General features: G+C 38.8%; 1 protein-coding gene across 1 annotated transcript in view; it reads right to left on the reverse strand.

Moving 5' to 3' along the window:
• Window positions 1-3,585: 3,585 nt before the first annotated feature.
• The window catches only part of Qser1 (glutamine and serine rich 1), a 63,613-nt gene continuing 40,651 nt past the window's right edge, over window positions 3,586-26,547 (reverse strand). The window contains exons 5-12 of the mRNA XM_031371220.1: window positions 25,151-25,267; window positions 24,377-24,510; window positions 23,225-23,442; window positions 16,058-16,195; window positions 14,032-14,129; window positions 10,387-10,539; window positions 8,846-8,941; window positions 3,586-7,417 (exon numbers count right to left, since the gene is read on the reverse strand). Of these exons, the coding sequence (XP_031227080.1) occupies window positions 7,277-7,417; window positions 8,846-8,941; window positions 10,387-10,539; window positions 14,032-14,129; window positions 16,058-16,195; window positions 23,225-23,442; window positions 24,377-24,510; window positions 25,151-25,267 (1,095 nt within the window). The 3' untranslated portion in view covers window positions 3,586-7,276. The remainder of the gene's footprint in view (window positions 7,418-8,845; window positions 8,942-10,386; window positions 10,540-14,031; window positions 14,130-16,057; window positions 16,196-23,224; window positions 23,443-24,376; window positions 24,511-25,150; window positions 25,268-26,547) is intronic.

Here is a 26,547-nt window from a genome sequence, read left to right on the forward strand (position 1 = left end):
CTTGAAAAAGCCAAAAAAAAAAAAAAAAAAAAAAAAAAAAAACCCACACAAGAAAACTGGGGTGGGCATACAAATACAAGAAGAGACTTTCAGAGGCAGGCTAGGTGGCTCATTACACTTGTAATCTCAGCTGGAGGTAATGCCAAATTTGAGTCTACATAATAAGATCTACATAATAAATAAATAAAAAGGGAGGGAGATATTTACATTCAAATTAGCAACCTTCAAGAAGCTATCACCTGGGTGCTGGAGAAAAGGCTCAGTGGCTAAGAGCCCATATTGTTGTTGAAGAGGACCCAAGTTCAGGTCCCAGTACTGGTAGCTCAGAACTCCTGTAACTCTAGCTCCAGGGGATCCTTATATGCATGCGTGTGTGTGTGCGCGAGCGCGCACGCGCGCACACACACACACACACACACACACACACACACACACACACACACACACGAGAGAGAGAGAGAGAGAGAGAGAGAGAGAGAGAGAGAGAGAGAGAGAGAGAGAGAGAGAGAAGAGAGGGCGAGCACATTCCACATTCATACTGGGGTGGAACTTTTCAATGTGGCTGTTTAGGGTCTTTTATGCTCCTGTAACAAGCCAGATCAACTCTGCTAACTAAGCTGGACTTGCATGGAACCACACTTTGGTCTGTCATCATACTCTTTCTGCGGTGAACAGACATTTGTTTATATCTCCCTGAGAAAAATGAGCACAGCAGTTCTGAAGGCTGGAAGCACAGTTGGCTGCTGTGGTTTCTCCTGCAGCTCCAGTTTGCAGAAGGCTGCCTTCTCATTGTATACAACTTGGTGGGTGTGGTGGCATGCAACTTTAATTCCAGCAGCGAGGTGACTGTGAGCTTGAGGCTAGTCTGGCATACATGGACTGTATGAAACAAGAACAAAGCTACTACTATCACTATAGGATTTGGGATCCTCCCTTATGTAATCTTGACCATCTCTTTAGAGGTCATCTTTCCACATGGACTCTCAGGCCTGTGATATGTGGATGGGACATGTTAAGCAAGATATTGCATTCTCATGAGGAATTTGTGTGTGTGTGCGGATGTGGTCATGAAAGTAGAAATGGGATGAGGGAAGAGCTATTTAAGAGGGCAGGGAAGGGTGATGGAATGCGTTTGATGTGAAACACAAGGCAAGACTATTTGAAAAGGGGACTATCGAAAGAGAGGTAGGAGATGAGGAAGGGCAGAGGGTTAAGGGAATGCATAAGTTCAAAATATGATCACACACACACACACACACACACACACACACACTACTTGTATGCTACTTTAAAAACATAAGATGTAGGGGCTGGAGAGATGGCTCAGTGGTTAAGATCACACACTGCTCAGATTCAGTCCTCAGCACCTACATACATGTCAGCTTAGAACTCTAACTCCAGTTTTAGGGTATCCAAAGCATCCTTGGGCACCAGACAGGAAGTACACATACACACATGCAGACAAATCCCCATATACATTAAAAAAAAAAGGTGGTCCAAAGCAGCCAAGGGTTGTGAGGCGGGCAGTGGGGCATTAACTGAGTTTTTGTTGTTTCCTTGTACTAAATCTTGAAGCCAAATTAATCTCCATTTGGATAAAAAGACGCCTTTCCTATGCATCACAGCTATGTGTAAAACATATAACAAAGCAACTTCTTGACTCCTGATTAACATCAGTAAATAGGTAAGACAAATAGGTAATTGTACCTTCCTTTCATTTGAAACCACTTAGCACTAAATTATTCATTGTAGCTGAAGGGGAGATATATAACTAAAAATGACCAATAACCTAGCTTAGCTTTATTTTGGAGCACACTTTTCATTTAAACATGGTGCTTATTGAAACTGACAACTTCTTAAAGCCAAGGCACAGAACATGGTGATGTATAAAGCTGAGGCATAGCACAGGGTGATGCAGAAAGCCGAGCCTCTGATGCCACCCATGCTGGGAACGGAAGGTGCATTTCAGGCCTTCATCAACTATAGATTGCCTACTCTTTCCTATACTTTTCCTTTTGCTTTCATTAACAAACCAATACTCTTTCTAATCAAATCTATTTGGAAAAAATATGTAATGTTGGTTTTTAATTAAATTTTGTGTGTGATGGGGAGAGAATGCAAACATGCCAAGGAGCACGTGTGAAGACGTTCTCAGGATGGTTTTGTGGAGTCAGTTCTGTCTAAAGCTTTACATGGGCTCTAGGGATCAAACTCAGATCACCAGGCTTGAAAGGAATGTATTTCAGCTGCCGAGCCACCTCACAGGTCCAGAAATATCTCAAGGACAGGGTTAAATAGCTCAGAGAACTTCTCTTGAGATGTGAATACATCTTAATGAGATGCTAGGACCAGACAGTAACAAAACATTAATGAAACAACAGTGTAAGGGTTACCCTTTTAGCTTTGCAATACAAATCACTTGAATAACTTTACTTTTTGAATGTTTTCCCTGCATGTATGTGTATGCTCCATGCGAGTGCCTGATGATGGCAGAGGTCAGACGAGGTTGTATCCTCTGGACTGGAGTTATGGACGCTATTGAGGTGCCTGGTGGGGACTGAGAAGAATAGCTGGGCCCCCTGAGAGCACATGCTCCTAAACAAGGGACTCGCTCTAGCCCCTCAATGACGACTTCTTTTTTCCTTTTTTTCTTTTTTGGATTTTTCGAAACAGAATTTCTCTGTGTAGCCCTGGCTGTCCTTGAACTCAGAAATCCGCCTGCCTCTTCCTCCCAAGAGCTGGGACTAAAGGCATGTACCACCACTGCTCAGCCTTCAATGACAGTTTCTAAAGTATTATGTGGAAAATACTAGAATGAACAGCAATTTCTAGCTAGTAGAGCACTGGGTTCAGGGTGTTTACAGGATCTTGAAGTACTTTGGCAGGTGACTGACTTTTATGAGTTTCTGTCTGCATATGTGTTTGTGTATGTCTTGCATGCCTTGAGCCTGTGGAGGTCAGAAGAGGGTGTCAGATCCCTTGCAACTAGTTATGGATGAGTATGAGCTGCCATGTGGGCTCTGGTAAGGCCTTTTCTGTGTAAAGGGATGAAAAACCAGTGTTTTTTTTTTTTAAATTTGAATTATTCTGTTATTATAAAGCTTTGCCTAGAAGTATTTTTTCATATAATTCATTTTTATTTTATGTGCATTGCTATTTTTGCCTACATGTATGTGTGAAGGCATTGGATCCCCTGGAACTGCAGTTATAGTTGTCAGCCGTTAGGTGGTTGTTGAGAATTGAGCCCAGGTCCTCTAGAAGAGCAAGGAGCAGCCAGTGTTAACTGCTGAGCCATCATCTCTCCAGCCCCCAAACCAGTGCTTTTAGTAGCCTGAACAAGAGACTAAATGTTGACAGAAACTTCACTTGAAATCCTTGGGTTTAGGGTTTGAGCTGTGGTCTCAGTATGCAGACTTAACTGGTTTCCAACTGCTGTCTTCCAAGTGCTGGCACTATAAAACCTAGCCTGGCAATACTTTATGTATTCTCCAAGAAATAGGAACATGATATATAGCTTTTAGTTATACAATACCTGCTGCTTTTAATTCTTAAAACAGAAACGTAAAAAACCCAAACACATTCTGATTTTGTTTAAAAAATTGCTTTCACTTTAATGATCTGAGTTAGTAACAAATATACAAAATTGTCTTTCACATTTCCATACATAGTATAATGGACCAAATGAAAATTCTGGACTACAAATGCAAGCTTTTGTATCCTTTGCCTTAGTTGTTTTTTTTATAGAGGTAATTTTCAAAAACATGCATTTGTGAACACAGATGCCAACAGCTGTGTATCCGAGTTAATGCATATTCTGGGCTATTTCACTGTATTTGAAAAGCATTTTTGTGAAACTAAAACATTTAAAACAAACCAAAAGAATTGCATTCTGCAAATACACTAAGCTTCTTTACCTACACCTGAAATGCAGCTGTGTCAGTCACCCCCATGCTGATCTCACTGGGGAAGCAGTATGCAGAGGGGAGAGGAAAACGGGAAGGAGACCCTTTTTTTCAACCACTCATTTGAACCAGTGGTGGACACCAACACAAAGAGAAACAGCTCTATAGGTGTATCTTTAGAGCTACAGGTTGGAACTTATCTGCATAAAGGAAAATAAATAGTAAATTAATAAAAAATTAGCTTAAAAATGTGAAGCTTTGAAAGTAGCCCTAATGGGTAACACATCTATAAATTTCCAAGTTTTAGAAATTTAAATAAATTTAGAACTTTCAAAAATAGGAAAATTTATTAAACATTTAAAAATATCATTAATTGCTATCTTACCAATATTTTCAATTTGGCAAAAACCATAAGAAAATGGACAGTTTCTAGTTTAACTTACTGTGATAAGTCACCGTAAATTTAGATTTACTAGGGATCAAGTAGTAACTAGGTTATGTCAAAATGGCAAGGAGGCTCCTTTGGAAACCAATTTTCTGTGGTAGTAACAAATATCAACACAGAATAACTTTTACATGAAATTACCCCAGATCCATATATGTGCTTGAGGGATGAGGGTTGGGGAGGGAACCCAGGGCCTCCCGACATGTTAGCCAAGTGTAAAAAGCACTGAGCTACATCCCCAGCCCTCCAGATCTCTATAGGTAGGAGAATTCAATCCTTTTTCCTAACTTATGGCAACATGTGCTTCACCTCTTTGTCTACAACCTAAATGTTTTCCTATATCATACATTTAAAATTCCCTGGTAAACACTAACCAACTAACCATTTCTTTAGCTTTCTATAGAGAAAGGACTGGCATGTGGCTATAAGACAGTCCTACTTTCCTCTAAGGCCTGAGGCTGACATTTCCTATGCTCTAAGAATAAATGAGAGGTGAAGTGCCTCTGAGCAGCAGGGTCTTGAGGGAGGATCCCAGGATCTGGCCTTCTATATGTGAGATGGTTTACAACAGGACTCCAGCTGTGGATAGGCAGAGGGCAACTGCAGTTCACAAGGAAATGGAAAGCCACGCATATGGTGGCTCACGCCTATGATCCCAGCATTCTGGAAACTGAGACAGGTGGACTGCCATGAATTTGGAGCCAACTTGGACTAATGTGAGTTCTAGACCATCCTGGGCTAGAGTGAGAGAGACCCTGCTTTAAAGAAAACCGAAAAAGAAATGGGTATTTCTTAATAAGATTAACCCTTAAAAGATTTATTCATGAAAAAGAAGTTCAAACATGTACCTTATACTTTAATTCAAGATGAAGGTAAAGGTATATAGGTGCGTATCAGCTCCATGTTGGAAAGATACTGTGTCCAGGGTCAATACTATCAGAATGGAATATGGCTGCTTCCTGCTCTCCTCTGCTTATAAAATGAAATCTCATGATTCTCTTGCCAAAAGCATTGCCGTTACAAAAAATAAGCTTAATAGGTCGCTTCTGTTCTCAAAGCAGATTTTTTAAAACCTTCAAAAATGGAGAATTTGACCCCCGAGAGAAATTCCCATGACTTGGTACCACTGAGTCAAGCAGCAGGTAAAAATGCTAAGGATATTGCTTTTAATAAAACAATCACCGGAAATAAATATGTAAGCCTAATTCAGATACTCACTTTCACCCAGTGTTAACAGTGTTTTATTCTTAAACCAAGTGGCATGTTAACTTCAATTCTTGTCAGTTTACTGAAGTTGTAAGTTTAAGAATTGTCTGTTCTCAAAGTCAAGACAACAGGTTCGTCCATGTAAGCACATCTTATTTAAGCATTGGACAGTAACACTGCTTTCTAGATAGGGAATAAGGCACTAATTGGTGGTAAAATAAACAAAGGTTCGAGGATTTACAACTGCTTCAGAGTCCTAAAAAAGGCGATTGTTTAGAATGAAACAATTAAATCTTCACAAACAAGGCATCCTGTTGGCAACAAAAATAAACAACACAAGGTCATACATTCACTGTCTCAGCTAAACCACTTGAAATCTATCAAACTTAAGGAAGCTACACTAGTGTGCTTATGGGTTAAAGGCACCAAAGGAGAACTCCACTTCCAGTTCTGAGAGCTAGGAAAGCTGTGTGTAACACTGCATACAGCCTGGTTAGCTATGTGTGTGTATGTAGAGACATGACTTCTGCACAAGTTGGTTCTCTTATTCCACAGTGTGGGTCTTGGAACTCAGGTTATCAAGCTTGGGTGCAAGTGCCTATACCCACTGGGCCATCAAAATGCATCAGTAGCTAATTTTGGAGGGTGGGGAGTAGTACGAGGACAAGGTCTCAGTATTTAGCTCTGGCTGTCCTGGAACTACGTAGACCAGGTTGGCCTGAACTCAAGAGATCTGACTGCCTCTGCCTCCCAAGTGTAGGGATTAAAGGCATGCCTAGCAATAGTTAATTTTTATATTGACAAATCAGTTATAAATCAAGTGCTAGTTTGGTAAGAAATTTATTTTATGAAATATGAAATTAAATGCAGTGTTTCACACAGTCCCATTTATAAAGCTAAACTAATTCTAGCACCGAATGAGTCTTCTGAATAATACTAAGTGGACAAGAATGTCCACTTCAAGACAGAATCAATGATGCAAATGGCATGTACCTACACAAGGTTTACTGAAAACAACAAAGAACAGATACAACAATTAAAACCACATTTTTTTTGTGAAAAATACAACTATTAGTAAAATAAAATGTACAATTGGAAAATTTCCAAAGGAAAAACACTATAAACAAAAATACTTTTCTTTGAAACAGGGAAAATGGTATGTCACTTTTTTTTTCATCACACTATAACTCAACACAAAAAGCAGTCACAGAATTGCACAGCTCCACCCCTTTTCCCAGACATTTAAAGGAGTCCACAGAGCAAAGTGCAGCTGCTGACTTTCATGTTTTAAGCTGAAGACATTTTTACACAGGATGCCACACATCAGATCATTTTTCACAATGTACAATACTTTCTGCACTGTGGCCAGACACTAATGCTTTCTGCTGTCTCTTTACTTTTGACACATCATGGGGGAAAACTCAGATCAGGTCAATGTTACTTCTCTAGCAATAAAATTTTACTTACTGCATGCTTTATCATTTGACAAAAGATGTTTCTGAAATGTTCCAGCCACCGCACAGTTTATAAAATAGAAAAACCATTCATCAGGACAAAAGGACTGGCTTCCGTGGCAGCACCCCTATCTTCAGCAAAGGTCTGGTCACAGTTCCCCAAGGCAGGGGGAAGCTTTAAGAGGCCTCTGCAGAGAACTGCATTATCTGTGACACTAGCCTTCCACACTTCATTAGTGCTATAAAAAAGGTGGGATTCTGTGGATATGTTAGGAACATTTCTGTTGTACATGATTTAGAAGTTCTCCAAATTTTTCAAATAGGTCCTCCACCCACTTTACATTTTTCATACAAAGTTGAACAATTTCTTCCTGTCCTAGATCTTCATTTTTTTTCTGCACAGATGATATCTAAAATAAAGAAATAAATTGTTGCATTAGTTTACACATACAACTTTAAACTTAAATCCTTTCTAAACCTTTACAAACACACCTGCAGGAACTACTGTTTTTGTTTTTGTTTTGAAATGAGACAGGTTCTCACTATGTAGTCTTCCTTAGCCCAGAACTCAAACCCAGGATTTGAATTCACAGCAATCCTCCTGAGTGCTGGTATTAGGTGTGACCCTGCCTTTCAATTGATCAGTTTAACCTTACCCTAGCCATAGCAAAGGATTTTTTTTCCAGGTAAGTTTGGATGAGATCAACTCCTGTTATCTTGGCTCCACAAGGAAGAGTAAAAGTACTTCATGCCTTATTTTGTTTTGTTTTTCAAGATAAGATTTCTCTGTATAGTCCTGGCTGTCCTGGAACTAGCTCTATAGATCAGGGTGGCCTCAAACTCAGAGATCCTCCTGCCTCTGCCTCCGAAGTACTGGGATTAAAGGCATGTGCTGCCAACTACCCAGCTGCTTCATGCTTTCGAATTTCCTTCCAACTGTTTTAAAAGCCAATAACAAATACTATTTTATATAGAGTGTTTTGCTTGAATGCATATATATGTACCCATCCATGTAACTAATGCCTACAGAGGCAATAAAAGGCATCAGATTCCTTGGAACTGGAGTTCAGTACCATATGGGTGCTATAGAGCTCAGGTCCTCTTTTAGAGCAGATAGTGCACTAAACCACGGAGCAAGCTATGTCTCCAGCACCCCCCAAATGATAAATACTGATGTGAATGTTAACTCATATCACTGTCAAAACAGTCACCATAATTTGGATCCACCATCTTTGCTTTCTCCTTTAGACTTAAGAACATCTGTCTATTTGAGGCTGTTGCCTAACAAATCAGGTATAGCTCTGCGAATTTAAACTGATACTCATAAAACTAGTACTATGAGGCTGGAGAAGGCTCAGTAGTTAAGAGCAGTTACTGCTCTTGAAGACCTGGGTTTGTTTTCCACCATCCACGTGGTGGCTCACAACTGTTTGTACTCTAGTTCCAATGTCCTCTTCTGCCCTCTGAAAATACATTACAAACACAGTGTACAGAAATACATACAGGGAAAACACTTAAACACATAGAATAAAAGTAAATTTCAAATGTGCGTGCACGTGTACACACACACATATTTTATAGAACTGATTAGAATAGGAGTTAGTGAGCCAGGCAGTGGTGGTGCAGACCTTTAATCCCAGAACTTGGGAAACACAGCCAGGCAGATCTCTGTGAATTTAAGGATAGCCTGGTCTATAGAGGAAGTTCCAGGACAGCTAGGGCTAAACAGAAAAATCCTGTCTTGAAAAAAAAATATCAACAACAAACTCAAACAAACAAACACATTTTCAGAAAAACATGTTACTTCATTTTGAATTAAAAAAAAAAAAAGAAATTACCTCATTCTTACATATCAGATAAACATGGTATTTATAATGATGGAGTGAATGATATAACGAATATAACTGTATTTTCTCTGGATCAACAGCAAACTCCTAAAACAGAAAGATGGTCACAGGCACTTTTCATGTAACATCAGAGGTAATTATACAAGAACCTGAAAATTTTCTTATATGGTGAGGTATAAGGCTGCATGCATGTACACAGGAGCTTAAACTTACATTTTAATTAATCTTTACTATGTTATCAGTACATGCCATTTGAAAAACAAACTAGCATTATATATGTGTATATATATATACACACACACACACACACACATATATACATATATATATGTAAAAATCAAAGTAGAAACATTTTAGATAGCAAAAGAGTGGAAGTGTTGCCTGCTATATCCTCCTGTTGCTGAGTCAGGGTCTCTTCTGCAGCTCTGGCTGGCCTACAACTCAGATCTGCCTGCATCCCCAGTGCCGGGATTATAAGACCCCCACCCCCAATCTCTTCTTTTCTTTCTTTTTCGAGACAGGGTTTCTCTGTAAAGCCCTGGCTGTCCTGGAACTCACTCTGTAGACCAGGCTGGCCTTGAACTCAGAAATCCACCTGCCTCCGCCTCCCAAGTGCTGGGATTAAAGGCATGTGCCACCATTGCCCAACTATTTTTGTTTTTTCAAGACACTTTCTCTATGGAGGTTGTGGAACTCACTTTGTAGACCAGGCTGGCCTCAAACACAGAGATCTGCCTGCCTCTGCTTCCTGAGTTCTGGGATTAAAAGTGTGTGTCACCACCACCCAGCTGATATGATTTTAATCTTGGCACTCCAGAAGCAGATGAGTTTGTGAGTTTAAAGCCAACCTGGTTTATATAGTGAGCCCTTGTCTCAGAGAGGGGGGAGGAGCTACATACTTTTTGTTTTTGTGAATATATTTCTAGTTTTTGTTTGTTTGTTTTTTCTGAGACATATAGTATAGCATAGGCTACCCTTGATACTGCTGTGTAGCTTGAAGCTGTCCTCCAACTCCTGATCTTTCTACTTTCACCTGAGAAGCGCTGGGATTCAGGCAAGCATCACTACCATTCCTGGCTTACAAAATAAGTTGTTTTTCTAGACATGGTTTCTCTGTGCAGACTTGGCTGTCCTGAAACTCGATCTGTAGACCAGGTTGGCCTCATTAATTTTCATGTTTACTTCTCTATAGTGAATATACATATTTCAAAATATGTTGCACATAAATATTTTTTTTAATGAATTAAAAATTAGTTTAAAATTATATAAAAGCACATAAACTTGCACATGGGATAGTTTCTTTTATTACTCTATTTTATAAATTCTGTGAAAAAAATATCCTGTGAGTACTTGCTGTTTGCCAGGTGTAATCTGAGTCATACACAGAGGACAACAGTGCCTGCTCCTGAGACCACGCTGCTTATCCTCCCCCTAAGATTTGACCCTTTATAATAACATACTTGCTTATTTCAATGGTTTCGTAGAAGAATTATTTGGAAAAGGTAAACATTTATTAAGCACTAAATTCTTACCTGTGCAGACTTAGTGGTTGTTTTAGAAGTCCTTAGAGTTTTCTTATTATAAGCTTTGCCATTCATTTTGATTTTAGAAATAGCAGATCCTCCACTCTTTGCTTTAGAGTCTCGAGTAATAATTGTCAGTTCGGGAAAACTTTCCAAAGCATTCTTTAAAATAATGAAGGATAATAACTGACATCAGAAGAAAACTAATCTGAATTCAGCCATTTAAAACTTATACACATAAGCACATACATATACCCATGTGGATGGCTACTGTTGGGATGTAGTTACAAGTGCTTTGTACTTTTCTCCCACATGGTTTGAATTTCCTTTCCATTCCTTGAATCTGGGCTAATGATATATCCTAATTTTTTGAGCAACAGTACACCATGCTAAAGGAACTCGTAAGTTATTAGTAATCCCTTTCTGATTGGAAAGTAGGAACATAGGCATTCTTCAAAGCTCTTATCACTTAAACCATGACTAGTAACTTGAACCAGAGGTAAACCAGCTACAGTGGTGTGGACTCTAAATGAAGGTGTGGACAGAAGACAGTAAACATAATGGTCCTGTGTCCTGCCTCACTTCTCTTGCTTCCTTGTACTGCACAGCAAGAACTTATTAGGTAAGAACCTGAACCAGAGATTGACAGTGTGCTCTCCACAGACAGGGAGCCACCACTGATGATGCAGTGGCTACATGGCAGGACCAGTCTGAGTGTAGTTTTTAAAACCCACTGACATTGGTGCACCTACCTGCTGGGTACGGCACTGTGACCTGAAAAGCTGCTCACAGTAACAGAATGAAGCCTGCAGACAAACGGGATGACTTTGACCACAGTTTTCTAAAATTTGAGTTAGCTAGCAACAGTATGAATTATGACAGTAAGGGGTTAAAAGTGTTGTTACACTTATGATTCAGAATATAATTTAATTTTCCAGATTGACATTTTACAAACTGGTATTGTGAACCTGAAAACAGTACATTTTAAAAACTAGAATTTTTCTTAGTTCTAAGTGTAACGGGGAAGTGAAATGTGATAAACATAGCACAATAATTTCTACCTCAAACTACTTGTACTTTTATCACACACATAGGTACTCTGCACTTAAAAAATACCCTGCTTAAATAATTCTGGATCTAGAGCTGCCAGTCACAACAAGTGAAACTTAAAGACTAAAAACAGATTTTAAATTATCTTTTCCAATGAGGATACAATGCTGAAGATCCTTCAGGGTAAAGACAGAGCAGCACCAACGTTAGAAGCTTTAGAATATACTCTCAAATTACAGCCTTGGGACTAGAGAGATGTGTTAGTGCTTAAACACTATACCCGGCAGAGGTCCAGGGCTGGTTCCCAGCATCCACATGAAGGCTTACACGTGTTTGTAATTACAGTTCTAGTGGAGGTTGGATGCTGTTTTCTGACCTGGCAGCACACTGCATGCCTGTGGTGCACTTATATGCATGTAGGTAAGATACACATAAAAGTTACACAAATCTAAATTAAAAAGGCATCAAGTTTATGATAACATGGGTTGTATAGAGCATTGAACCTGGCTAATGTGTTTTAGTCAAGCATTCTATCACTCCCTAAAATATATGCTCCTACCATATTACATATTTCTCTAGGTTTTTTTTTTTTTTTTTTTTTTTTTTTTTTCTGAGACAGGGTTTCTCTGTGTATTCCTGGCTGTCCTGGAACTAACTCTGTAGATCAGGCTGGCCTTGAACTCAGAAATCCCCTTGCCTCTGCCTCCCAAGTGCTGGGATTAAAAGCATGAGCCACCACCACCCGGCTTAGTTTTTCTTTTTTAAAGATAATATCTTATTATGTAGGCCAACCTGGCCGGGAACTTATGGTCCTCCTGCCCCAACCTCAAGAATGCTGAATTTATAGGTATGATCCACCATGTTCTCATGGTGCTAAACATTTTTCTTCGTCTTCTATTTTAAGAATTTCAAGAATATTTAATGGGGTCAGAGGGGTGGCTCACACTGACTACTCTTCTATAGGTCCTGAGTTCAATTCCCAGCAATCACATGGTGGCTGACAACCATCTGTAATGGGATCCGATGCCCTCTTCTGGTGTGTCTGAGGAGAACAATTGTGCAGTCACATACATAAAATAAATAAATCTTTTTTTAAATTTTTCTTTTTTTATGTATATGAGCACAATGTCTTTGGAACTCAAGACATCCAGAAGAGCAGGTGGTGCTCTTAACCTCTAAGCCATCTCTCCAAATAAATAAATCTTAAAAAAAAAAAAGAAAAAAGAATATTTAACTTTTCTCACAAACCTATGTAATTACCATCAATGGAGACAATAACAGATCTGCTGAAGTAGGCATAACAGATAGTTCAGGATGTCCTGGGAAGGTTTCTGGATTGAGTAGCTTTTATAATAAATTTTCTGAGTTCCGATTACCTTTCAGTTCTATATTGCAAGTGCTAAAATATATTAATAGTAAAAACTAGAATTCCTCATCTTGGTTCCAACTGCCAAGTGTTGTGATTATAGGTATGTTCCCACACACCCAGCTAATTTTTTTTTTAAAAAGATTTATTTACTTATTTTATGTATGTGAGTACACTGTAGCTGCACAGATGGTTGTGACCCTTCATGTGATTGTTGGTGATTGAATTTTTAGGACCTCTGCTTGCTTTGGTCAACCACACTCACTCAGTCCCTGCTTGCTCTGACCCAAAGATTTATTTATTATTATACATAAGTACACTGTAGCTGACTTCAGACACACCAGCAAAGGGTGTCAGATCTCATTATAGGTGGTTGTGAGCCACCATGTGGTTGCTAGGATTTGAACTCAGGACCTTTGGAAGAATAATCAGTGCTCTTACCCGCTGAGTCAACTCACCAGCCCCCAGCTAATCTTTAATTATAGATTCAATGGTAAAGTATAAAATTTCTTTAAATTATTTTTAAGATTTAATATATATGAGGGTGTTATCTGTATTTTATCTGTATCATGTGTGTAGCAGAAGAGGGCACTGGATCCCTGAGACTGGAGTAACAGGTGGGTGTGAGTCACCATGTATGTGCTGGGAATCCAACCTGGGTCCACTGCTGAATCATCTCTCCATTTCAAAATGTGTAAATTTTTAGAAATTATAACAGAACTGCATGCACATTTTGCACAAAGCACATGCAAACAAAACACTAATCTATACACAGAAAATAAAAATTTGTCTTTGAAAAATATAAAAACCTAAAAGGAACATAAGACTTGAATATGACAGTTTAAGAAAATTACTTTTGGGAAACATGAAAAAAAAATTATAGGAGGAACATTACATATACATTACTGAAAAATGAATTTAAATGTAAAACACACAAAAAGCTAAAAAATATGCTGACCCTATTTATAATGCATAAACAAATCTCATTATAGTTTTAAAGTTTACTGAAGTGAGAATGATTTTAGTTAGCTTTTCTTTATTTTTTTTTCCCCGAGACAGGGTTTCTCTGTATATCCCTGGCTGTCCAGGAACTCAACTCTGTACACCAGGCTGGCCTTGAACTCAGAAATCCACCTGCCTCTACCTCCCAAGTTGTGCGCCACCACCTAGCCAGCTTTTCTTTCTGTTTGAGACCGACTGTTCTGAGGCTTGCTAATGACATCACTAACAGAAAATACCTTGAATGGCTGGTCCAAATGAAGATTCACAAGAAGTCTTTTCCGGTTATCATTCAGCATTCCATCTATTTTTTTCATATGTGGTAAAAGTAGCTCATCTGAAATAATTTATTTTAACAAGATAAGCAATTAACATAAATATTTGTAACATGCTCCATTTGATATTGAACTTCAAACCAGTATATTAGAAGACATTAAATTTGATGGCTTATGTATAATACAGCTTTCAAGAAATAGGCATTTAATTAAGCTGGAAGGGTGGTGGCACACGCCTTTAATCCCAGCATGCTGGAGGTAGAGGCAGGTAGATCTCTGAGTTTGAGGATAGCCAGGGCTACACAGAGAAACCCTGTCTCTACAGACAAACAGCATTTACCTTTCAGAACAAAGGTCAGCCTGCACAGTCAGTTTATCAAACAAGCAAGAAAGCAGCAGCAACTTTGCACAACAATGGCATCTGTTGCCCTAGTCTTGCTTTTTCTTTCTCTTTTGCAGGGACAAGTCCTGATTACATAGCCAGCTCTGACTGGTACAGAACATGGTATATAGATCGCGTTAGCTTTGATCCACTTGCTTCTGCTTCTCAAATGCTGGGATTTAATGTGTGCAACACCATGCCTAGCACCTTATCTCAACTAAAACAAAACAATGACTACTAAGAGGATAATTAACTTCTCTAAATCTCATTTATTACCTAATAAAAGTAATGCTACAAAATACAAACTGGTATAACATTCTAAGTAATTGAGTATGAATAAGACTTGTTTCTCTGCCTAGTACTGGAGATGGAGCCAGGACTTGCACATATTAGTTAGGTAAATACCTTATCATTAACTACAATCCTACTCAAAGATTTTGTTTGTTTGACACGGGGTCTCACTATGTAATTCTAGCTGGCATAGAACTCAGATATACCTGCCTCTGACTCCTGAATGCTGTGATTAAAGGTGTTTACCACCACACCCAGGTTCTTAGTTCACTGGAATCTGAGGCAAAGACAAAGTATAGGAAGAAAAATAATTGTAACCTATTGTCAAAAATGAGTCAGAATGATTATGTTAAAAAAAGGGAGAGTAGAGCTGGTGAGACAGCTCAGTGGTTAAGATCACTGACTGCTCTTTCAGAGGTCCTGAGTTCAAATCCCAGCAACCATATGGTGGCTCACAACCATCTGTAATGAGATCTGATGCCCTCTTCTGGTGTGTCTAAAGACAGCTACAGTATACTTATATAATAAATAAATAAGTCTTTTAAAAAAAAAAGGGAGAGAAACAATATGACAGAAACAAATTAATAATTTTGGTAACATAGTAGTAAATAGCTGGGGTTATCAAACTGTTAATTTACCAGTACAGTATTGGCATACATTACATATACCACAATATATAAATAAGTCACAGCAAGCATTAGGGAAGAAAATGACAAGTACAGCGGCATACAGAGATACCATGCATCTGCGACAAGTGCTGAGATTATAGTCATGTGCCAATCCCATTTAATCCTGCAGTCTTGTCACTGAATTTAAATGAAATTTTATATATGCAAAGGCTATGTTTGCTTTAAAATTTTAGTATATGTTACTAGAGTTCTATAGTAATTTTAATTATAGAAATAAAGAAGGCCAGGTATGGTAGTGCATATCTTTAGTCCTAGCACTTACAAGGCAGAGGCCTGGGGATCTGTGAATTCCAGGCCAGCCTTGTCTATACAATGAGACATTGTTTTATTTTATTTTATTTTATTTTTTTGTTTTTTGTTTTTTTTTTCGAGACAAGAGTTTCTCTGTGTAGCCTTGGCTGTCCTAGAACTCACTCTGTAGACCAGGCTGGCTTCGAACTCAGAAATCCACCTGCCTCTGCCTCCCAAGTGCTGGGATTAAAGGCATGCACCACCACCACCCTGCGAGACTTTGTTTAAATCAAACAAAAAAACCCCAAGAATAAACAACAAAATAAAACAAAAGAGACAACAGTGAGAAAATTTATTTAAACAAAAATTTTTGGATGAGCTTCTTAGCAGGCCATACCATTGCTCTTTTCTAGGGCTTGCATGGTGTCAGGATCCAGAGCAATGCTAACAAGCAACTCCATGTAACTCTTGAAAGTTTCCTTCATTGCTCTTGTGTTCAGAAAACGAGTGACAGAGGGAGCTGGTGGCTCAAAGCCTAGGATGAATAAGAGACAGGACAGTAATTTTTTCCTTTCTGACAATTTTAATATTGTTTTTCATATCAGTAGCCTATAAATAGGACTGAAGATACAATTTCTTCTAATTTTCTTTGTTTACAGACAACTCAGGCAGGGTTCAGTCAGTAAAGTGTTGGGCGTGAAGCATGAAGATCTGAATTCGTATCTCCAGTTACCCACATTTTGTTTGTTTGTTCTTCAGACATGGTTTCTCTATGTAACAGCCCTGGCTGTCCTGGAACTTGATTTGCAGATCAGGGTGGCCTTGAACTCAGAGAGATCCACTTGCCTCTGCCTCCCAAGGGCTGGGATTAAAAACATGTGCCACCAAGCATGGCATACCATGCCACCAAGCATGGCACACACTTGTATAGTCCTAGCATTGAGAAGGTAGAGAGTCAGGAGGATCCTTGGAAACGTGCCATTTTTGCCTAATCATTAGGCTCCAGGTTCAAATGGAAGACCCTGTCTCAGAAAAGAAAAAGGTGATGAGGAATGAAGGAAGGCACTGGACAGCAACCTCTGGCTTGAACACACGCATGTGCATCAACACACACACAAGCAAGCACACCTAAGCACAGACATAGACAAAAACATTCTAGATGAGTCAGATTGTGGTGATGCACACCTGTAGTCCCTGCAGGAAAGGCAGGAAGGTCAGAAGTTCAAGTCATCAACAGCAACATACCAAGTTTAAGGCCAGGTATACATAACACTCTCATGACAGAGCTTGTTTTGTTCTACTGATACAGGGTTTTGCACTTAGCAAGTCTTCAAAAGCATTAACTTCCCAAGTGCTGAGATTATAGGTATGGGTTATCAGGCCAGCACTGTTACACTTGTAATATAGAACAAAGCCTACACTGGTAGCTTTCTAAAGCAGAGCCTTGCTAGTGGTAGGTAGGGTAGTTTGCACATATAAAAATCTTCCCACTTCACTGTGAGGCCTGGCACCATAGGAGCATTTGACACATGCCAGGTGAGAGCTAGTTTTTTTTTTTTTTGTTTTTTTTTTTTGACATCCCATACCTTGTCTCTAAGACTAGTAAAGAAGCCAAGAGTTGGCATAGTGATAGGAGGCAGAGGCAGCAGGACCTCTGTGAGTTCAAAACTAAACTGGTCTACATAAACTGTACACCAGCTAAGGCTACATAGTGAGACTCTTGTTTTAAGAAACCAAGCCAAACCAAACACAAGACATGCACGAAAAAAGATATTTCTTTTTAATTTCTTTTTGTGTGTTTTTCAGACAGGGTTTCTCTGTGTAATAGCCCTGGCTACCCTAGACTCACTTTTTAGGCCAGGCTAGCCTTGACTCAGAGATCCCCATGCCTCTGCCTCTCAAGTGCTGGGATTAAAAGGGTACGTCACCACATCCGACTCTTTATTTCTACACTTAAAATTATTAAAAAATTCTAGTGACATGTATTAATTTTTAAATGCAAACATAGCCTATGCATATTAAATTCTAAGACTGCAGGATTAAATGGAATTGGTGACACATGACTGTAATCCCAGCATTCAGGAAGCCTCTTAGAGTTCAATAAAGGCCAGGGCTGGAAAGATAGCTCATCAGTTAAGAGCACTGATTGCCCTTTCAGAGTACTTGGCTGCAACTGGAATTTTAAGAAAAAACTGATGTCCTTTTCTGGCCTCTGTGAGAAGGAGGTCCAAATGGGGTACATATACATAAATCCAAGCAAAACTGTGATATCTAGAAAATGAAAATAAATCTTAAAAGAGGACCAAAGTTGGGTACTGGAGAGATGGCTCAGTGATTAAGAACATACACTGTTCCTGGGGAGGATGCACTTTGATTCACAGCACCCAAGGTGAGCAGATCACAGCAGATCACTCCAGTTCCAAGGGATTCAATATACCCATACGACCTCTGCAAGCACTGCACTCAAATGTACATTCTGACACACAGACAAACATGGACAAAACAGACAGACAAACAGCACATAATTAACAATTTTAAAAATGTCTGTTGGTTCTAACTGACTCTAAAATGAAAACCAGGCTGGGCATGGTAGCTCACACCCTAGCACTTTGAGGGCAAAGGCAGATGGCTCTGGACTATATCATGAATAGTAAATACATAGTGAGAGCCACCGCTACATATCAAGATCTTGTCTCAAAAACAAAAACAAAACAAAAAGCTAAAACCTGACAGTACTTTATCTATGATGAGATGTAGTTGATTCCAGGTATAATTTAGAATTCTAGAAAACGTGTACCCACTATTGTAAGCTGAACACAGTATTTAAAGGCTTGCTGAGGATATCAGTAGTGGCATCACTGAACTATTTGTCCATATTGATGACTGAACTCAGGGTCGCATGCATGACAGACTATTAGGCCACATCCTAACCCTAAATGTTTTTTTTTTTTTGTCCCCAAGACATGGTTTCTCTATATAGTCCTGGCTGTTGTGGAACTCACTCTGTAGAGCAGGCTGGCCTCAAACTCAGAAATCCACCTGCCTCTGCTTCCCAAGTGCTGGGATTAAAGGCATGCGCCACTACTGTCTGGCCTAAATGTTATTTTTTTAATATTCTAAAATAAAATGACCTAAATATAAAACTTTTAAGAAGAAAATTTTAAATTTGATGTCCCTGGATTTGATTTTATCCACAACAAAATCACAAGAAACAGAATCAGTAAGTTCGGCTATATCAGAATGTAAAACATTTAAAAAGACACCAGATAGTATGGGAATTAATATTTTCTTTCTTTTTCTTTTCTTTTTTCCTTTTTTTCCTTTTTTTTTTTTTTTGGTTTTTCGAGACAGGGTTTCTCTGTGTAGCCCTGGCTGTCCTGGAACTCAGAAATCCACCTGCCTCTGCCTCTGCCTCCCAAGGGCTGGGATTGAAGGCATGCGCCACCACGCCCAGCTGGGAATTAATATTTTCAAATCATTCATATAATAAAGTTTAAAGCTCAGAATATAGCCCTTGTTGAAGTGAGGCACATAATAATCTCAGTACTGAGGAGGTAGAGGCAGGGGCATCAGGAATTCAACACCATCTTGAGCTATATAGAATTGGAAGCTAGCTTGGGTTACAGAGACCCTGTCTCAAAAAAACAAATTCAACTCAGAGACAAAAATCAAGAAATCCTAAATTTAACCACAAAAGGACAAGGAACCATTCCAATAATAAGCTAGCAATGCAGTCTGGTGGTGGTGGCACATCCCTTTAATCCCTGAACTTGGGAGGTAGAGGTAGGATCTCTGAGTTCAAGACCATTATGGTCTACAGGTGAGTTCTAGGAGAGCCAGGGCTACACAGAGAAATCCTGTCTAGAAACTGCCCCCCAAAGCAAGTAAGAATTAAAGAGACATTCCTGCAAAGAAGATATACAAATATCCAGTAAGCATTCATAGTCAATTAGGTAAAAGCAAGTCAGAAGTACAATGAAGTTGGGCAAAAAGCAAAACCAGTTAAAAAAATAAAAATAAAAAAAGCACCAGCTACAAGCCTGATAACCTGAGTTCAATAGCCAGGATACACACTGCGGAAGGAGAGAACTGACTTTCCTAACTTGTCCTTTAACCTCCATGTATGTATTGCATGTGCTGTTAACACAGACGAACCGTGAAAACATGCTAAGTCAAAAGCCCCAAACACAAGAATATGGTTCCATGTGTATAAGAAAATTCAGGCAAAAAAAAAAAAAAAAAAAGATTAGCGGGTCAGCGACATGGCTCAGAGGCTTGGAGTGCTTTCTTTGGGAGCATGGTTATTCAAGTTCAATCGCACCAACATACATCATGCACACACTCACACAATAATAAACAAACAACATAATAAATTAAAAAAAAAAAAAAAGGTTGGGGGTGGGGTGGAGAGATGGCTCAGTAGTTACAAGCACCGACTGCTCTTCCAGAGGTCTTAAGTTCAATTCCCAGCAACCACATGTTGGTTCACAACTGTAATGGGATCTGATGCTCTCTTCTGGTGTGTCAGAAGACAGCTACAGTGTACTGTTATGTATAAAATAACTCATTAAAAAAAAAAAACAAAAAGGGGGGCTTACCAGCAACTGGAGTAGGGAGAAATTGAAAGCCACTGTCTAATGATTACGCATTATATATTTGGGGTGATAAGATTTATGGGGAGGGGCTAAAGAGATGGTACACAGGTTAAGAGCACTGGCTGCTCTTCCAAAGGAATTGAGTTCAATTCCCAGTACCCACATGGCAGCTCACAGCTGTCTGTAACTCCTATTCCAGGGATCTGACTCCCTCACACATGCAGGAAAAACACCGATGTACACTTTAAAAAAAAAAAAAAAAGTTATGGGAATAAGTAGTTTTTGACGGTGCCAAAATGATTTAATTAATGTTACTGAATAACATACACTTAAAATAGCAGATAGTAAGCAAAACCTTTTAAATATAAAAAAGGAAACATTAATGTTTACAGTATCTTCCTCACCAAGCCATGATGTAAGAAACATGGACTCAAAGAACAAGAGGAACTAGGAGATATTAATGTAACAGAGCATGAGCAAGCAGGTCAAGACTACAATTGTTGGGGCTAGAGATGGATCAGTGGTTAAGAGCACTTGTTGCTCTTGTAGAGGTTTGGTTCTTAGCACCCACAGGGCCATTTACAACCATATGTAACTCAATTCCAGTAGATCCTATGTACCTTCCGGCCTTGAAGGTACCAGGCACACACATGGCATATATACATATATATACACATACATGCAGGGAAAATACTCATATACATAAATAGCTAAAAGTGTAACTGTCAGGTTTATGTATCAGTGTAATTATCTGAGACGACAGTTAAAATTGTCTTCCCAACATGCTCTCTTCATATTCTAAACCAAACTAACACACAGTAACTAATGGAATATAGACAAACATAAAAATAGAACCACTTGTGTTAATAAGTAATAATTGATCACTTAAAATTATTTTATACATTATTTTAATTGCTACTTAGTAAACCTAAATAGAATTGAGCCTATTTGGAATCCTCAAAGCACTTCAGGACTATAAGAATATTCTGAAGAAAAGAAAAAATTACCACCATATAGGCCAGGTATGGTGCCAGATGCCTGTAATCCCAAGCACTTTCCAGGCAGAAAGAAGCAAGTGGGTCTCTGAGCTCAAGGCCAGCCTGGAGTTCGAGCTCCAGGACAGCTAGGACTACACAGAGAAAGTCTCAAAAAACCCAAATGAATGAATGAGTGAATACAGAAATAAATACATACATATATATATACACACACCATAAGCATGCAGACAGTTTAGTGGGTAAAGATACCCACTGTGCTCCCTGATGACTGGAGAGATTACCGGACCTGCAGTAGTCTCCTCTCACCTCCACGTGTGCCATGGCATATGTACACTTACATATGCATGCACACAGGCAAGCATATACACAAACCCTACATGTGAAAATAAAATAAAATCACCAACATTTAAACCCATATTATAGGTAAGTGTCTTAAAGGTCTGAACATGCTGCTTAACGAGTGACACCTAGGGGTCTGCCATGTTACTTATGCAAGGAAATTTGTCCTTTTTACCTGAGGGTATAATTACAAATTAAGAACACAAGTCTTCCTATTCTAAGCAGTAAGTACTGATAATGGCAAAAAGTACAATAAGGCTTTAAATATATATACTAGGTAGTGAGCTTCATTGTAATACTAATATATACGCTTCTACCTTGAATATTTAATTCATACTTACTTATCTTGTTATGTGTGCATATATTGCACGTATTTACAGGTCAGAGGACAACAACAACAAAACCACACACACCCTTAATCCAAGCACTCAGGATGCAGAGGCAGGAGGATCTCTGAATTCCTGGTCTACATCATAAGCTCCATGACAAGCAGGACTCCTTAGGGAGACTGTCACCAAACAAAACAGAACACTTTCCATCATTCGCCTCTCTCATTTCTGTTTCCACTATAGGTTCTGACACCATTTTTGCCTGAAACCAGTCTAATAATGTTGCTTTCACTTGAGTTCCTCCCAAACTCTCCTTTGTTTATAAAGGCCCCAGTTTCTCAGCTTTAGCTTGGCTTCAACAGCCTTCCATTTTCCTTTCATCTTCCATTGTCTTTACTGTTGTTTTAGAAGAATGAGAGTCAGTAAAATTTCCTCAAGAGTCATATGGAGGATAGTTTTAGTTTTTTCTGGTCATATAGTATCTGTACCACAACTGAAAACTGCAACTATATGAAATCATGTATTTCCAAGCAGCATCTATGGGGCTGTAATCCAATAAATTATCCATGAAAGTTGGGTAGCAATCAGATATGTCTGTAAGCAAGTCTGCCAACCTCTGTCCTCTGTTGAATTGTTTGAAATTCCTTGTACATATTATACTCCATGTTTTGATAGCTAATGTAATGAGTGCTATATATTCCTGCATTGCACATGTTTTAAACTCTAATATGGCAAATATTGATATATATTAATATGTCACATATGTCATCATCTTATACTAACTAACTGTAGCTTGGATTGTTTCATCCTAGATTTGTTTCCTTTTGTCTTCTGGAATAAACACAGATGCAGAATTTGGGGAATGCAGGATTTTTTCTTTACGGTTTATTTACTGTTTATGTGTACATGCGTATGCATCCCTGAGTTTATGTGTACCAGGAGTGTGCAGGAACTGGAATTATAGGCCATTGTAAGTTGACTGATGTGGGTGCTGGGAACTTCCTAGATCCTCTTGGCCACTGAACCATCTCACCTGCGTGAGGACTAGTAATCCCCAGACTTAGTAGATAATTGCAATTCCTTAGGCTAGAACACACCAAACTGCCTTTCCTGCTTTACAGAGCTCCATGTGTAGGCTAAAGGTGTTCTGTAGGGTGTGGTTTGTATACAGCATAATGAACTTTGTACAGAAGCATCAATCTGGTACTAAGCAAATCCGATCTGAACTGCTACCATCATCATCCCCCTGCATTCCTGCACACCACCTAAAAGTATCGAAATACTGACTTCTTGGGGAACTCACCCTCATCCTCACTACTGCTAGAACGGACCTCAGGAGATGATTCAGACTGTGATGATGAAAATTCTTCCTTCCATTTCTTCCTTTTCTTTGGTGGTGGCTCAGCCTTTATTTTGACCTGTTTAGCTTTGGGTTTTGTAGAAGGGGCTTTTGTAGTTGCAGTTTTTGATACTGGTGGATCAGAAGTTTTATTGATACTACTTGGCTTAGATGGAATACTTCTGCAATGTTAAAACAAATTTTATTAAGACCATTACATCTTTTATGATTAAAAAAAGATTTTTATGATTAGTAAGAAAAGATTAAACTTGCTCAGACCAATACCTCCAAAATAAAGTCATGTGTTGTATACAATTTAAATGACTCCCACAGCATTTTCATGAAATAGATTGAGACTGGTACTCAATGTTCAATTATTAAGGGGCTATTAACTCAATCTTTATCGCTACCAAACTCCTTGTAGATTCACTTCCCAGAGAATATGATGTTCTAGTGGTTACTAAGTTCTGATGTAGAAATACAAATGCATCCGCCGAGACCTCTGAAGATTTGTCTGATGCTAAATCTAAAAATCTGTGTGGTTAAATTCCATCATGACAACTGGACCAGCAGCTTGAAAATAGGGAGTGTTCTCAGTTAAACCAGACCCACGGATGACAGCAGACTTGACTGGAGTGTCTAGGGTCATACCCACATTCTAATACCTATCACAGAGTCATACCAGTTACCTTCCCGATTCATGGTGAAGACAACCCAGGTACACTGATAGGAATTCTACTGTGTGCTGACTTGATAATGCATACGTCTGTGTGTCCCCTACCCAAAATTATCTTGCTGTAACCTTGACATTCATTTCTTTCACTCTATTGATGGAAAAGAGAGTTTCTGAGAGGTTCTGTCACAAAGAGCTAGATTCAATAAACTTTGCACCTTCTGCTTTTTCCATTTTACTAACGTGACACCAAAAGGTACCAAGCAAAGAAGGTACCTATTCCACCAGAGAGCCACTAGCTTTACAATGCCCACCTCATTCTTTGAAAAGGATTCGCCTACTGCAAAAGGTACTGAAGCATCCTCAGTCTTTAACTGACAAGACAGAACCTTTAAACAATAATAATACCCAAATAAGCCCATAATACATAAGAAAACAAATACCTGATAGTTTGTGAAGGCTTATTTCTTGGCTTTTTGGAACATACTCTGACATATTCCTTTTTATTTGCATTTTCAATGAACTTCACATATATCCTTTTGTATTTAGTTTTTGCATCTCCAAAATACCCAAGGTACTAAAGAAAAAAGTATTTTAATTACACAGTTATATAATCTACACATAAATATTATGCTGTTAAGTTCACAGCCACCCATCTTTTCTATTTTCCAAAATATATCCATAACCAGACTAGTCTTATCCTGATTTTAATAATTGGTAGGTAGAGAGTGGGAGAGAAGAGGAGGAGGAGAGAGAGAGAGACAGACAGACAGACACAGAGACAGAGCACGAGCACATGAGCACGTATGAGTGAGTGCTGGTACTTGAGGAGGAGTTGGAGTTACAGCAAGTTGTGAGCTTTCTACCATGAACTCAGGTCCAGTTCAAGAATAGTATGCGCCATTAACTTCAGCAGAGCTATCGTCTCAGCTCAATTACTTCATTTCTCTTATTTACTTATGTTAAATTTTGTGCACATATATCTATGTGGGTACGTGCATGTGAGTGCAGGTGCCCTCAGTAATTAGAAGAGAGTATAGGATCCTTGAGCTGGAGTTATCCTTCTACCTGCCATGTAGCTCTTAGGATTGGAATCCAGGTCCTCTGCAGGAGCAGCCAGTACTGTTATCAATCAGAAATGTCAATGCATCTGACCCCACCTCCATTCATCCAAGGGTCAGCTTAGAAAAGTGGATAGAATCAAGCATTTCACTTACACTATTTGTAGCTGCAAATTCTCTTTGCCCATCTCGAATTTCAGGAACAAATTTCTGTAACAAAGCTTTCTGTACTTTCCAAATAGCCGGGGGCTCTTTTCCTGTATTTAAAGCCTCCTATAATACGCAGAATTAATTACATTTAGGAAAATATCAGCATGCTTATATTTATAGACTGTTGCTGTGAGTAGGAATCTTATTTAAGGTCTACCTTAACTTTTCTCTCTTTCTCACCCCCCCTCTCTCTTTTAGTGGGTCAAGTAGGGAGTTGAGGAAGGGTCTCTATGTTGTCCTGGCGGTCCTGGAATATGCATGTAGATCAGGCTGACTTTAACTCTACAGAGATTGGTATTAAGGATCTGCCTGCTGAGTGATGGTATTAAGAGTATGTACAACTATCCCAAGCATAACTTTTCATGTTCTATCTATCTATGTCTGAATTTCTATAATAACACTGCCCCCCCAATCCTTGTGGTAGCAACATCAAACCAAAGGCCTTGATTAAACATGCTAATAAAGCGGGGAGGGAGGGAGTTGTTGATATATGGATAAACCTGACTCCTAAAAATGATTCTATTCAGTTTCTGCTTCAGTTTTCTCTGCCCCCAAAAAAAGCTCACTGACATGAAACTCATACCTTCTAATTAGCAAAGATGACCTGGAGAAACTGCTAGTGGTATTATCTTCTCATCTTTGTAGTTTTATAACATCTAAAACAAATATTCTACAGTTGTAATAGGAGTTAACTGTCAATGGTAGGATCATAGGCAGTGTGAATGTTACAGTCTTCCTTGTTCTAATTCTTTTGCTTTTCATCTCAACTTAAAAACAATGGCAGAAAAACCAAGCAAACAAAAATCCAAAAAATATATTAAGTATGGCTAGCTAGCTAGGCACGCTGGCTCAACCTGTTATCCCAACATTTGGAAGGTTGAGTCAAGAGAACTGCCAGTATTTCAAGGCTATCCTGGAATTAAGAAAAAAAAAAAAAAAAAAAAAGCATCAGGCTATGTAACAAGAGCCTATCTAAAATTACTAACCAAAATAAGTGTGAGTGAGATTAATTTTATATGAATTGTACCATTCTACTCATAGTGCTACAATTAAAGCTCTAAAATTAAATCCAAATTCACGTTTATTTTAGTTCTGTCATTTTCTTTAAATTATATAAACATTTTCTAATATCCCTAAAAATGTATTTAGTTCAAAGTCTTAAAAAGAAATTAATGCCAGGCGGTGGTGGCACATGCCTCTAATCCTAGCACTTGGGAGGCAGAGGCAGGCGGATTTCTGAGTTCGAGGCTAGCCTGGTCTACAGAGTAGTGAGTTCCAGGACAGCCAGGGATATACAGAGAAACCCTGTCTCGAAAAACCAAAAACCAAAAACCAAAAACCAA

Source organism: Mastomys coucha, unplaced genomic scaffold (assembly GCF_008632895.1).
Source record: "Mastomys coucha isolate ucsf_1 unplaced genomic scaffold, UCSF_Mcou_1 pScaffold15, whole genome shotgun sequence".
In the NCBI taxonomy this organism is placed as follows: domain Eukaryota; kingdom Metazoa; phylum Chordata; class Mammalia; order Rodentia; family Muridae; genus Mastomys; species Mastomys coucha.